This window comes from Xenopus tropicalis, chromosome 2 (genome assembly GCF_000004195.4).
Source record: "Xenopus tropicalis strain Nigerian chromosome 2, UCB_Xtro_10.0, whole genome shotgun sequence".
NCBI classification, from domain to species: Eukaryota; Metazoa; Chordata; class Amphibia; order Anura; family Pipidae; genus Xenopus; species Xenopus tropicalis.
In genome coordinates, this window is record NC_030678.2 from 1,560,359 (window position 1) to 1,574,531 (window position 14,173).

At 56.1% G+C, this 14,173-nt stretch overlaps 1 protein-coding gene and 1 long non-coding RNA gene across 7 annotated transcripts; both read left to right on the plus strand.

The window, feature by feature from the left end:
- The first annotated feature begins 30 nt into the window (after positions 1-30).
- rrp1b (ribosomal RNA processing 1B) lies at positions 31-12,893 on the plus strand. 2 transcript variants are annotated; one of them, NM_001015923.2, is given in 17 exon segments: positions 31-252; positions 492-574; positions 7,170-7,227; positions 7,404-7,489; positions 7,595-7,656; positions 7,756-7,876; positions 8,325-8,389; positions 8,474-8,586; positions 8,777-8,874; positions 8,962-9,059; positions 10,136-10,155; positions 10,271-10,387; positions 10,491-10,906; positions 11,093-11,254; positions 11,688-11,754; positions 12,178-12,639; positions 12,680-12,893. In NM_001015923.2, coding segments are annotated over 16 exon segments (1,839 nt in total). In that variant the 5' UTR covers positions 31-128; the 3' UTR covers positions 12,327-12,639; positions 12,680-12,893.
- Positions 9,066-10,126, plus strand: LOC116408734. 5 transcript variants are annotated; one of them, XR_004221185.1, is made up of 4 exons: positions 9,066-9,166; positions 9,296-9,421; positions 9,456-9,967; positions 10,011-10,126. It is a non-coding gene; the product is annotated as an uncharacterized LOC116408734 (long non-coding RNA). The 5 variants fall into 5 exon arrangements; XR_004221187.1 differs by lacking the exon at positions 9,296-9,421 and having other exon boundaries at positions 9,066-9,209; XR_004221183.1 differs by lacking the exon at positions 9,066-9,166 and having other exon boundaries at positions 9,229-9,421.
- Positions 12,894-14,173: the final 1,280 nt, after the last annotated feature.

The following is a 14,173-nucleotide window of genomic DNA, read 5'->3' on the forward strand; positions in this document are numbered from 1 at the left end:
TATGTAGGTGGAACGCACAGTGAGGCTACCGGAAATGCTGCTGCACGCACAGATAGTGTCGCTCTGACGCAATCAGAAGGTGCCGGAGAGTCCGGAACACGTGGGACTGGAGGAGGCGGCGGGGAAACATGGCTTCCCAGGATGCTGCCGTGCTGCTGGCCCAGAGACTGGCGGGGAACGATAAGAAGACTCGGGACCGGGCTCTGCGCAAACTGCGGAACTACCTGAGAGTGAGGAGCGCGTCTGACTCCGGTGAGAGGGGGTGGGGCCTGGGTGCCACAGGGAATGCCGGGTAGCAGGGATTCCGCCAGTTTAACAGCAGCTCCCATTCCGACGGGGGATTCTGGAAATAGTAGTGTTATAGCCCGGGATGCTGGGAGTTTGGGTGGAAGAACTGTCACATTGTCAGTTATGGAGGTGGGAAAGGGCTTCTGGGAGTTGTAGTTCGCCCATTCTCTCTCTCTCTCTGATTGGCTGTTCTGTCCCCGCAGGAGGATTCACAGAGGAGGAATTTATCAAGATCTGGAAGGGGCTGTTCTACTGTATGTGGATGCAGGATAAACCATTATTGCAGGTACTGGGGGGGGGGGCACAGAGAGGATTCTGGGAAAGGCACTGGGGTGAGAGTGAGGGGCAGATGTGCCCTGTTGGTTGGCAGAATGGGGTGAGAGTGAGGGGCAGATGTGCCCTGTTGGTTGGGGGAATGGGGTGAGAGTGAGGGGCAGATGTGCCCTGTTGGTTGGCAGAATGGGGTGAGAGTGAGGGGCAGATGTGCCCTGTTGGTTGGGGGAATGGGGTGAGAGTGAGGGGCAGATGTGCCCTGTTGGTTGGCAGAATGGGGTGAGAGTGAGGGGCAGATGTGCCCTGTTGGTTGGGGGAATGGGGTGAGAGTGAGGGGCAGATGTGCCCTGTTGGTTGGCAGAATGGGGTGAGAGTGAGGGGCAGATGTGCCCTGTTGGTTGGGGGAATGGGGTGAGAGTGAGGGGCAGATGTGCCCTGTTGGTTGGGGGAATGGGGTGAGAGTGAGGGGCAGATGTGCCCTGTTGGTTGGCAGAATGGGGTGAGAGTGAGGGGCAGATGTGCCCTGTTGGTTGGGGGAATGGGGTGAGAGTGAGGGGCAGATGTGCCCTGTTGGTTGGGGGAATGGGGTGAGAGTGAGGGGCAGATGTGCCCTGTTGGTTGGGGGAATGGGGTGAGAGTGAGGGGCAGATGTGCCCTGTTGGTTGGGGGAATGGGGTGAGAGTGAGGGGCAGATGTGCCCTGTTGGTTGGGAGAATGGGGTGAGAGTGAGGGGCAGATGTGCCCTGTTGGTTGGGGGAATGGGGTGAGAGTGAGGGGCAGATGTGCCCTGTTGGTTGGCAGAATGGGGTGAGAGTGAGGGGCAGATGTGCCCTGTTGGTTGGGGGAATGGGGTGAGAGTGAGGGGCAGATGTGCCCTGTTGGTTGGCAGAATGGGGTGAGAGTGAGGGGCAGATGTGCCCTGTTGGTTGGGGGAATGGGGGGAGAGTGAGGGGCAGATGTGCCCTGTTGGTTGGGGGAATGGGGTGAGAGTGAGGGGCAGATGTGCCCTGTTGGTTGGGGGAATGGGGTGAGAGTGAGGGGCAGATGTGCCCTGTTGGTTGGGGGAATGGGGTGAGAGTGAGGGGCAGATGTGCCCTGTTGGTTGGGGGAATGGGGTGAGAGTGAGGGGCAGATGTGCCCTGTTGGTTGGGGGAATGGGGGGAGAGTGAGGGGCAGATGTGCCCTGTTGGTTGGGGGAATGGGGTGAGAGTGAGGGGCAGATGTGCCCTGTTGGTTGGGAGAATGGGGTGAGAGTGAGGGGCAGATGTGCCCCGTTGGTTGGGGGAATGGGGTGAGAGTGAGGGGCAGATGTGCCCTGTTGGTTGGGGGAATGGGGTGAGAGTGAGGGGCAGATGTGCCCTGTTGGTTGGGGGAATGGGGTGAGAGTGAGGGGCAGATGTGCCCTGTTGGTTGGCAGAATGGGGTGAGAGTGAGGGGCAGATGTGCCCCGTTGGTTGGGGGAATGGGGTGAGAGTGAGGGGCAGATGTGCCCTGTTGGTTGGGGGAATGGGGTGAGAGTGAGGGGCAGATGTGCCCTGTTGGTTGGGAGAATGGGGTGAGAGTGAGGGGCAGATGTGCCCTGTTGGTTGGGAGAATGGGGTGAGAGTGAGGGGCAGATGTGCCCTGTTGGTTGGGGGAATGGGGTGAGAGTGAGGGGCAGATGTGCCCTGTTGGTTGGGGGAATGGGGTGAGAGTGAGGGGCAGATGTGCCCTGTTGGTTGGGGGAATGGGGTGAGAGTGAGGGGCAGATGTGCCCTGTTGGTTGGGGGAATGGGGTGAGAGTGAGGGGCAGATGTGCCCTGTTGGTTGGGGGAATGGGGTGAGAGTGAGGGGCAGATGTGCCCTGTTGGTTGGGGGAATGGGGTGAGAGTGAGGGGCAGATGTGCCCTGTTGGTTGGCAGAATGGGGTGAGAGTGAGGGGCAGATGTGCCCTGTTGGTTGGCAGAATGGGGTGAGAGTGAGGGGCAGATGTGCCCTGTTGGTTGGGGGAATGGGGTGAGAGTGAGGGGCAGATGTGCCCTGTTGGTTGGGGGAATGGGGTGAGAGTGAGGGGCAGGTGTGCCCTGTTGGTTGGGAGAATGGGGTGAGAGTGAGGGGCAGATGTGCCCTGTTGGTTGGCAGAATGGGGTGAGAGTGAGGGGCAGATGTGCCCTGTTGGTTGGCAGAATGGGGTGAGAGTGAGGGGCAGATGTGCCCTGTTGGTTGGGGGAATGGGGTGAGAGTGAGGGGCAGATGTGCCCTGTTGGTTGGGGGAATGGGGTGAGAGTGAGGGGCAGATGTGCCCTGTTGGTTGGGGGAATGGGGTGAGAGTGAGGGGCAGATGTGCCCTGTTGGTTGGGGGAATGGGGTGAGAGTGAGGGGCAGATGTGCCCTGTTGGTTGGGGGAATGGGGTGAGAGTGAGGGGCAGATGTGCCCTGTTGGTTGGGGGAATGGGGTGAGAGTGAGGGGCAGATGTGCCCTGTTGGTTGGCAGAATGGGGTGAGAGTGAGGGGCAGATGTGCCCCGTTGGTTGGGGGAATGGGGTGAGAGTGAGGGGCAGATGTGCCCCGTTGGTTGGGGGAATGGGGTGAGAGTGAGGGGCAGATGTGCCCTGTTGGTTGGGGGAATGGGGTGAGAGTGAGGGGCAGATGTGCCCTGTTGGTTGGGGGAATGGGGTGAGAGTGAGGGGCAGATGTGCCCTGTTGGTTGGGGGAATGGGGTGAGAGTGAGGGGCAGATGTGCCCTGTTGGTTGGGGGAATGGGGTGAGAGTGAGGGGCAGATGTGCCCTGTTGGTTGGGGGAATGGGGTGAGAGTGAGGGGCAGATGTGCCCTGTTGGTTGGGAGAATGGGGTGAGAGTGAGGGGCAGATGTGCCCTGTTGGTTGGGAGAATGGGGTGAGAGTGAGGGGCAGATGTGCCCTGTTGGTTGGGGGAATGGGGTGAGAGTGAGGGGCAGATGTGCCCTGTTGGTTGGGGGAATGGGGTGAGAGTGAGGGGCAGATGTGCCCTGTTGGTTGGGGGAATGGGGTGAGAGTGAGGGGCAGATGTGCCCTGTTGGTTGGGAGAATGGGGTGAGAGTGAGGGGCAGATGTGCCCTGTTGGTTGGGAGAATGGGGTGAGAGTGAGGGGCAGATGTGCCCCGTTGGTTGGGGGAATGGGGTGAGAGTGAGGGGCAGATGTGCCCTGTTGGTTGGGAGAATGGGGTGAGAGTGAGGGGCAGATGTGCCCTGTTGGTTGGGAGAATGGGGTGAGAGTGAGGGGCAGATGTGCCCTGTTGGTTGGGAGAATGGGGTGAGAGTGAGGGGCAGATGTGCCCCGTTGGTTGGGGGAATGGGGTGAGAGTGAGGGGCAGATGTGCCCCGTTGGTTGGGGGAATGGGGTGAGAGTGAGGGGCAGATGTGCCCTGTTGGTTGGCTGAATGGGGTGAGAGTGAGGGGCAGATGTGCCCTGTTGGTTGGGGGAATGGTGTGAGAGTGAGGGGCAGATGTGCCCTGTTGGTTGGGGGAATGGGGTGAGAGTGAGGGGCAGATGTGCCCTGTTGGTTGGGAGAATGGGGTGAGAGTGAGGGGCAGATGTGCCCTGTTGGTTGGGGGAATGGGGGGAGAGTGAGGGGCAGATGTGCCCTGTTGGTTGGGGGAATGGGGTGAGAGTGAGGGGCAGATGTGCCCTGTTGGTTGGCGGAATGGGGTGAGAGTGAGGGGCAGATGTGCCCTGTTGGTTGGGGGAATGGGGTGAGAGTGAGGGGCAGATGTGCCCTGTTGGTTGGGGGAATGGGGTGAGAGTGAGGGGCAGATGTGCCCTGTTGGTTGGGGGAATGGGGTGAGAGTGAGGGGCAGATGTGCCCTGTTTGTTGGCTGAATGGGGTGAGAGTGAGGGGCAGATGTGCCCTGTTGGTTGGGGGAATGGGGGGAGAGTGAGGGGCAGATGTGCCCTGTTGGTTGGGGGAATGGGGTGAGAGTGAGGGGCAGATGTGCCCTGTTGGTTGGCGGAATGGGGTGAGAGTGAGGGGCAGATGTGCCCTGTTGGTTGGCGGAATGGGGTGAGAGTGAGGGGCAGATGTGCCCTGTTGGTTGGGGGAATGGGGTGAGAGTGAGGGGCAGATGTGCCCTGTTGGTTGGCAGAATGGGGTGAGAGTGAGGGGCAGATGTGCCCTGTTGGTTGGCAGAATGGGGTGAGAGTGAGGGGCAGATGTGCCCTGTTGGTTGGGGGAATGGGGTGAGAGTGAGGGGCAGATGTGCCCTGTTGGTTGGGGGAATGGGGTGAGAGTGAGGGGCAGATGTGCCCTGTTGGTTGGGGGAATGGGGTGAGAGTGAGGGGCAGATGTGCCCTGTTGGTTAGGGGAATGGGGTGAGAGTGAGGGGCAGATGTGCCCTGTTGGTTGGGAGAATGGGGTGAGAGTGAGGGGCAGATGTGCCCTGTTGGTTGGGGGAATGGGGTGAGAGTGAGGGGCAGATGTGCCCTGTTGGTTGGGAGAATGGGGTGAGAGTGAGGGGCAGATGTGCCCTGTTGGTTGGGGGGAATGGGGTGAGAGTGAGGGGCAGATGTGCCCCGTTGGTTGGGGGAATGGGGTGAGAGTGAGGGGCAGATGTGCCCCGTTGGTTGGGGGAATGGGGTGAGAGTGAGGGGCAGATGTGCCCTGTTGGTTGGGAGAATGGGGTGAGAGTGAGGGGCAGATGTGCCCTGTTGGTTGGGGGAATGGGGTGAGAGTGAGGGGCAGATGTGCCCTGTTGGTTGGGGAATGGGGTGAGAGTGAGGGGCAGATGTGCCCTGTTGGTTGGGGGAATGGGGTGAGAGTGAGGGGCAGATGTGCCCCGTTGGTTGGGGGAATGGGGTGAGAGTGAGGGGCAGATGTGCCCCGTTGGTTGGGAGAATGGGGTGAGAGTGAGGGGCAGATGTGCCCCGTTGGTTGGGGGAATGGGGTGAGAGTGAGGGGCAGATGTGCCCCGTTGGTTGGGGGAATGGGGTGAGAGTGAGGGGCAGATGTGCCCTGTTGGTTGGGGGAATGGGGTGAGAGTGAGGGGCAGATGTGCCCTGTTGGTTGGGGGAATGGGGTGAGAGTGAGGGGCAGATGTGCCCTGTTGGTTGGCTGAATGGGGTGAGAGTGAGGGGCAGATGTGCCCTGTTGGTTGGGGGAATGGGGTGAGAGTGAGGGGCAGATGTGCCCTGTTGGTTGGGAGAATGGGGTGAGAGTGAGGGGCAGATGTGCCCTGTTGGTTGGGGGAATGGGGTGAGAGTGAGGGGCAGATGTGCCCTGTTGGTTGGGAGAATGGGGTGAGAGTGAGGGGCAGATGTGCCCTGTTGGTTGGGAGAATGGGGTGAGAGTGAGGGGCAGATGTGCCCTGTTGGTTGGGGGAATGGGGTGAGAGTGAGGGGCAGATGTGCCCTGTTGGTTGGGGAATGGGGTGAGAGTGAGGGGCAGATGTGCCCTGTTGGTTGGGAGAATGGGGTGAGAGTGAGGGGCAGATGTGCCCTGTTGGTTGGGGGAATGGGGTGAGAGTGAGGGGCAGATGTGCCCTGTTGGTTGGGAGAATGGGGTGAGAGTGAGGGGCAGATGTGCCCTGTTGGTTGGGAGAATGGGGTGAGAGTGAGGGGCAGATGTGCCCTGTTGGTTGGGAGAATGGGGTGAGAGTGAGGGGCAGATGTGCCCTGTTGGTTGGGGGAATGGGGTGAGAGTGAGGGGCAGATGTGCCCTGTTGGTTGGCAGAATGGGGTGAGAGTGAGGGGCAGATGTGCCCTGTTGGTTTGCAGAATGGGGTGAGAGTGAGGGGCAGATGTGCCCTGTTGGTTGGGAGAATGGGGTGAGAGTGAGGGGCAGATGTGCCCTGTTGGTTGGGGGAATGGGGTGAGAGTGAGGGGCAGATGTGCCCTGTTGGTTGGGAGAATGGGGTGAGAGTGAGGGGCAGATGTGCCCTGTTGGTTGGGGGAATGGGGTGAGAGTGAGGGGCAGATGTGCCCTGTTGGTTGGGAGAATGGGGTGAGAGTGAGGGGCAGATGTGCCCTGTTGGTTGGGAGAATGGGGTGAGAGTGAGGGGCAGATGTGCCCTGTTGGTTGGGAGAATGGGGTGAGAGTGAGGGGCAGATGTGCCCTGTTGGTTGGGGGAATGGGGTGAGAGTGAGGGGCAGATGTGCCCTGTTGGTTGGGGGAATGGGGTGAGAGTGAGGGGCAGATGTGCCCTGTTGGTTGGGGGAATGGGGTGAGAGTGAGGGGCAGATGTGCCCTGTTGGTTGGGAGAATGGGGTGAGAGTGAGGGGCAGATGTGCCCTGTTGGTTGGGGGAATGGGGGGAGAGTGAGGGGCAGATGTGCCCTGTTGGTTGGGGGAATGGGGTGAGAGTGAGGGGCAGATGTGCCCTGTTGGTTGGCAGAATGGGGGGAGAGTGAGGGGCAGATGTGCCCTGTTGGTTGGAGAATGGGGTGAGAGTGAGGGGCAGATGTGCCCTGTTGGTTGGGGGAATGGGGTGAGAGTGAGGGGCAGATGTGCCCTGTTGGTTGGCAGAATGGGGCACTGAGAGCAACATGTTGGGGATCACTGGCAACATCCAATGGGATATGAGCTGCTTTGCACAATTCCCCCCAGGGTGTGTTACTGCCCCCCAAGTTTATTGCCCCCCCTTTCTCTCTCTCTGCAGGAGGCTTTGGCACAATCCATGTCCCAGCTGGTTCACACGCTGCACACACAGGAATCACGTATGTTTAACCCCTTCTCTCCCAGCCTGTTAACCAGCATCCCCCTCCCTGACTGTCCCACTCAGCTTTCCCCTATTATAGATAATTATCACCTTGCCCCTCCCCTTATCCAGGCTCCACCCCCTTCCCAGCCATTTTCTCCTTTCCTTACTGTGACCCCCTTTGTCCCGTTACAGAGAACCTTTTCCTGCGCACGTTTTGGCAGACGCTGAGCCGGGAATGGAACGGGATTGATCGGCTGCGGCTGGACAAGTTCTACACGGTATCCTGGCAGCCATGTTCTTTATGTTGTTGTGTGCGTGCTAACTGCCCCCCCCCCCCACACAGATCATTTTCCCCCTTTCACCCATCTTTTTTTGCCCCCCAGTTAATGCGGATGGTGTTGCGGGAGTCAGTGGAGCTTCTGAAGAAAGCTGAATGGGAGGAGAGGTGAGGGGGGCTCTGGGTAATGCTGGGGGGGTGGGATTTTGTGGTGGTGCTGGGTGTTTATCTGAGGGGTAACCCTTTCCTGGGGTGCTTGTGTCCCAGCTCTGTGCAGGAGTTCCTGGCGCTGCTGAATGAAGAGGTGCTGAAGGGGGCAACTCTGGGGGTGCAGCTCCATCTCATAGACATTTACCTGGAAGAGGTGGCTAAAGTAGGAGCAGCAGAGGTAAGTGGCTCTCATGGAGGATGGATCCAAACTAAGGGCCCCAAATCCTGCTTTATTCTCTTTCTGCCCCGGGGGGTCCCCTCCAGCCTCCCTGCCCCAAGCTCTTAGTGTGAAATCTGTAGCCAGAGGCGGAGCCCATTACCTGAGGGGAGGAGCTAGACTTGTATGTTGTACTTCCCCTTACCCCAGCTAAATACCCCCCCAACTAATTTAGTGAAATCTGTAGCCAGAGGCGGAGCCCATTCCCTGAGGGGAGGAGCTGGACTTGTATGTTGTACTTCCCCTTACCCCAGCTAAATACCCCCCAACTAATTTAGTGAAATCTGTAGCCAGAGGCGGAGCCCATTCCCTGGGGGGAGGAGCTAGACTTGTATGTTGTACTTCCCCTTACCCCAGCTAAATTAACCCCCCCACCAACTAATTTAGCCCCTTGTCTCCTCTCTTCCAGCTCACTGCGGAAATGAACCTCAAGCTGATTGAGCCCTTCTGTAAGATCGTAGCCAAAAGCAAGAAGTGAGTGGCCGGGGGGCAAGCTGTGCGCTACTGTGTGTGTCCCTCTGTCTGTGTCACTGACCCCCTCTCCCCCCCCCCTCTCAGTTACTCCTTCCTGCAGGCCGTTACCTCGGGGATATTCCAGACTATTCTGGAGCAGGCTCCCTTCGCTATAGAAGATTTAATGAAGGAAATTGATTCCAACCCCGAGGGCAAAGGTAAGGATACTTTCATTAGACTCCTCCTCCTGTTGGTACTGACCCTAAATAAGCTCCGCCCCATGTTGTAATACACTCTCGTGGGGCTGCTCTATTCTTTCTAAACTTCATCTACCCCCTACCCTCATTTATTAGATTTACTGCTTGGAATGTGGGTGCCTCTCTTACACCTTTTTCAATTGTATATCAGAGGGAGGTTCCGCAGGGGAGGAGTCAGGAGAGAAGTCAGAATCAGAAGACAAAGAGTCCCAAGAACAGGACAATGAGGACATTGGGCCAGTACTGCAGGTATGGACTGACTGAGTGAGCACGTGTGTGTGTGTAACCGAGTGTGTCCTGCACTGGCCCTTGGAGCTCACAATCTGTCTGTCTCAGTTTGATTACCAGGCAGTGGCAGACAGACTCTTCGCTCTCGGAAGCAGAAAGAACTTGCCCACTCGGAACCGCAAAGCAGCATATGCCCTGGTGAAAAAGTGAGTGTCTGGCTCACACGTGGGATTTCTGTGTTACTGTCTCTTCCGCTGCCATCTGTCTGCTTGTGGGTTACTGGGTATATAGTAAGGAAGGAGTATGGGGGTAGGTAGAGTCACTGGGTATATAGTAAGGAAGGAGTATGGGGGTAGGTAGAGTCACTGGGTATCTAGTAAGGAAGGAGTATAGGGGTAGGTAGAGTCACTGGGTATATAGTAAGGAAGGAGTATGGGGGTAGGTAGAGTCACTGGGTATATAGTAAGGAAGGAGTATGGGGGTAGGTAGAGTCACTGGGTATATAGTAAGGAAGGAGTATGGGGGTAGGAGTCACTGGGTATATAGTAAGGAAGGAGTATGGAGGTAGGTAGAGTGTAGTAAGGAAGGAGTATGGGGGGTAGGTAGAGTCACTGGGTATATAGTAAGGAAGGAGTATGGGGGTAGGTAGAGTCACTGGGTATATAGTAAGGAAGGAGTATGGGGGTAGGTAGAGTCACTGGGTATATAGTAAGGAAGGAGTATGGGGGTAGGAGTCACTGGGTATATAGTAAGGAAGGAGTATGGAGGTAGGTAGAGTCACTGGGTATATAGTAAGGAAGGAGTATGGGGGGTAGGTAGAGTCACTGGGTATATAGTAAGGAAGGAGTATGGGGGTAGGTAGAGTCACTGGGTATATAGTAAGGAAGGAGTATGGGGGTAGGTAGAGTCACTGGGTATATAGTAAGGAAGGAGTATGGGGGTAGGAGTCACTGGGTATATAGTAAGGAAGGAGTATGGGGGTAGGTAGTCACTGGGTATATAGTAAGGAAGGAGTATGGGGGTAGGTAGAGTCACTGGGTATATAGTAAGGAAGGAGTATGGGGGGTAGGTAGAGTCACTGGGTATATAGTAAGGAAGGAGTATGGGGGGGTAGGTAGTCACTGGGTATATAGTAAGGAAGGAGTATGGGGGGGTAGATATTAGAGATGAAGCCCTTGGGCTGAGAGTGTTGCACTGCTGGTTCCTACCAAGTACATTCTGTATCTCGGCGCTATAGGAGCCCAATAGGAGCCCAATACTCACTTTCTCTTGTTCCTTTCAGGTTCCGGGACTTGGCTGAAGGTGGGTCGGACTCTGCTCTTGTCTCTGTGACATTCACCCTAATGCTCCGTTTGGCTGCTTGGGGCCCCCCGGCACCACCCGCTCCGGGGTCCTAATATCATTTCCATGTTTGCAGGGATCTTCCCCAGCGAGGACTTCCCGGAGGAGGTTTCCACGGACGAGGATGATGATGATTACAGCAGCTGGCTGTTCCGCAAGAGGATGAAGAGGGCGCAAGAGAATGGGTCCTATGGTGAGTGGGGGGGTCTGAGGGGGGCGGAGTCGCCTTGGGAGGTGGGAGGGGTTCTGGAGAGGTTTGGGGGGGTTTATTCCCAATTGCCTCTCTCTCTCTCCAGGAATAGTATCCCGACTTTCCGACGGTAACGCAGTCAAGGAAAAAAAACGGGAGAAGCGGAAGCGAGTGGGCGTGGCCCCGGACGAGTCCAAATTAAAAAATGGCCCCCCTGCAGCAAAAAAGAAACGTAAGAGGAGGAAGACGGATGAAAACAACAACACCCCGAGCCAGGAACAAGCCCCCCAACCTTCCCAAAATGGCGTGGCCCAAAGCTGCTGTACAGAAAATCACAGTGAACAGAAGGGGTCGCCCCAACCTGCCCCGACCCCCTCACCAGACTGTACCCCAACCCTCTCAAAGAAACCCCCCGGGAAGAGGAGAAGGGCTGGGCTGATCCGAACCAGCCTCCGTATTCTGCCCCTGACTGGGTCCTTACTGAGGAGGAGGCAACTCCGGCTGCTCAGGAGCAAGTGCAAGGTGAGACATTGGGGGGGCAGTAAGCAATAGCCCCCGGCCCTAAGGGAGGGTCCCACAGAGGAGGGGGCAGTATTACTGGGGCACCAGTGCTGCCAATCGGGGAATCTCTTGCCATACCCACTTCCTGTGACTGTATGGCCCATATACACGGGGCTGCCCACTGCAATATCATGTGATCTGTTACAGATTTCCCAGCAGCCAATGGGATCCTCTACTCCAGAACCAGAGGAAAGGCCGCTCGCTCCCCGGAAGGAAGTGACGTCGACTCCCCAAAACTTCATGTCTTTCCAGAAGGCAAATTCCCCCAAACCTGTATATGTGAAGCCGGCAAAGGCCAGGGGCAGGCAGGTAAACTGGGGGGGTGAGGGGGTGCCCTGTAATGGGGTACCCATGGGTGTTGGGCTGGGGGGCAATGCCTGACTGGGGAAGCTCTTGGGTGCAGTACAGTACCTGCCCATGTACAGATTCTACGTACTTCCTGCTTCTGGGCTGCTCTCTTCCCCATGAACATACAGCAGGGGCGGGGCTTAATCCTGACTGAACCATTGGTTCCTGTGAAATAATAACTCCTCCCCCAGGCCGATGCATTGAGAGGCCACTCAGCCCTTGTGCAGCCCAATCAGGGGCTCATACCCCTTTTCTACTTAGTGTGCTGGGGGGCAATATGCCTGGGGCTGACTAGCCGAATCCAAGCAGGGCCGATGTGGCCCCAGTGCCAGCTGGGTCAGCGCTCTCGTGGGGTTTGTACAGTTTGACCCTATTTGTTGCTTTCCCTTCCCAGGTTCCCACCAAGATGGGCGGCAAATCCAAGAAAGTCACTTTCAGCCTGAACAAGAACATGACCGCCGGTAAGCACCTCCCCCCATTTATATACACCCCACCCCCCCATTTATATACAGCCCACCCCCCCATTTATATACACCCCACCCCCCCATTTATATACACCCCACCCCCCCATTTATAATCACCCCCATTTATATACACCCCCCTTCCCATTTATATACACCCCACCCCCCCATTTATATACACCCCACCCCCCCATTTATATACACCCCACCCCCCCATTTATATACACCCCACCCCACCATTTATATATACACCCCATTCCCCCATTTATATACACCCCACCCCATGTCAGATTGTCTTCCTTTCCCAGCATGCCTTACTTTTCATACTCTTGGCTCCTCCTACTCTTGGCCCCTCCTACTCCGAGTACCTGCCCTGCTGGCATCATTATGGGGGCCCCTATAATCTGCCATTTCCCCCCATAGAGTTCAAGAGGACAGACCGCAGCCTCCTTGTCAGCCCGACCGGTTCCTCCCGAGTCCCATTTAACCCGGAGCAGAGACCAGATCACGGCGTCCTGAAAACTCCCACGTCAAGTCCCGCCCCCCGGGCCCGCGCCGCAGACTTTTTCTGAGTGTTGCCCCGCCCCTAGCGCACAGTGAATGTGGTGCCTTGTGGTTCTGTTCAGTGGATCCAACCCAACTCACCAGCAGCAGGAGCAGAATATGCTGTGTCCCCGCCAGCCGGGGACCCAAGGAAGCTGCTGGGCTGTACCATTATTCCCAGGGCCGTACCATTGTTCCCAGGGCCGTACCATTGTTCCCAGGGCCGTACCATTGTTCCCAGGGCCGTACCATTGTTCCCAGGGCCGTACCATTGTTCCCAGGGCCGTACCATTGTTCCCAGGGCCGTACCATTGTTCCCAGGGCCGTACCATTGTTCCCAGGGCCGTACCATTGTTCCCAGGGCCGTACCATTATTCCCAAGGCCGTACCATTATTCCCAGGGCCGTACCATTATTCCCAGGGCCGTACCATTATTCCCAAGGCCCTCACTGAATGTGACTTTATTCAAAAGCCGAGGGAGGAGGGGTCTTTTAATGGGCAGGAAGGAGAGATTTATATTTTTATTTAATGGTTGAGAAGGGGTTAAACTGGTATTAATGAGATCGGTCTGTGTTGTATAAAAAAAAAAAAAAAAAAAAAAATTCTTGTCTTGATCTATTTTTTTAGAAATTCAGGAATTCTATTTCCACCCTTTCCAAATGGGGAGGGGCCTTAGTGCCGATGCCCCTCCTACTCTACCCCGGCAGCCATTGGCATAATCACATGGTGTTGCCTGACCCCCAATCCATTAAGCCCAGAATGTCAAAAGTTTGCTCATAGTCTATACTGACCATAACTGCTCCAGCTTGGGTATTCCCCTGTACTAAGCACAATTCAGCAGGAACAGCCCCCTAAGTTTGCCCATAGCCTGTACAGAGAGATACCATAAAACTATGGCACACAGGGATTCCCCTGTACTAAGCACAATTCAGCAGGAACAGCCCCTAAGTTTGCCCATAGCCTGTACAGAGAGATACCATAAAACTATGGCACATAGGGATTCCCCTGTACTAAGCACAATTCAGCAGGAACAGCCCCTAAGTTTGCCCATAGCCTGTACAGAGAGATACCATAAAACTATGGCACATAGGGATTCCCCTGTACTAAGCACAATTCAGCAGGAACAGCCCCCTAAGTTTGCCCATAGCCTGTACAGAGAGATACCATAAAACTATGGCACATAGGGATTCCCCTGTACTAAGCACAATTCAGCAGGAACAGCCCCCTAAGTTTGCCCATAGCCTGTACAGAGAGATACCATAAAACTATGGCACATAGGGATTCCCCTGTACTAAGCACAATTCAGCAGGAACAGCCCCCTAAGTTTGCTCATAGCCTGTACAGAGTGATACCATAAAACTATGGCACATAGGGATTCCCCTGTACTAAGCACAATTCAGCAGGAACAGCCCCCTAAGTTTGCCCATAGCCTGTACAGAGAGATACCATAAAACTATGGCACATAGGGATTCCCCTGTACTAAGCACAATTCAGCAGGAACAGCCCCCTAAGTTTGCCCATAGCCTGTACAGAGAGATACCATAAAACTATGGCACATAGGGATTCCCCTGTACTAAGCACAATTCAGCAGGAACAGCTGCCTGCCAGTATCCTAGGGCGGCTAATATTATTTGTTTCTATTCTATATCCATGTTCCATTTGCACAGCCAATTGGCTGGTTGTTGCCTTTTGCCTTCATTTCCCTCCTATTGGATCAGGGCAGAACTTACTGGCATATTCTGGTACTGAGGGCTGGGACACAGTGTATGGGCCGGTACCTCAGGGATAAGAGACAGGAGCAGACCCAGCGGCTGCCATAGAGATGTCACAGCCAAGTCACGTATTGAGTACAGTTCAGCAACATCTCCTTTATTCC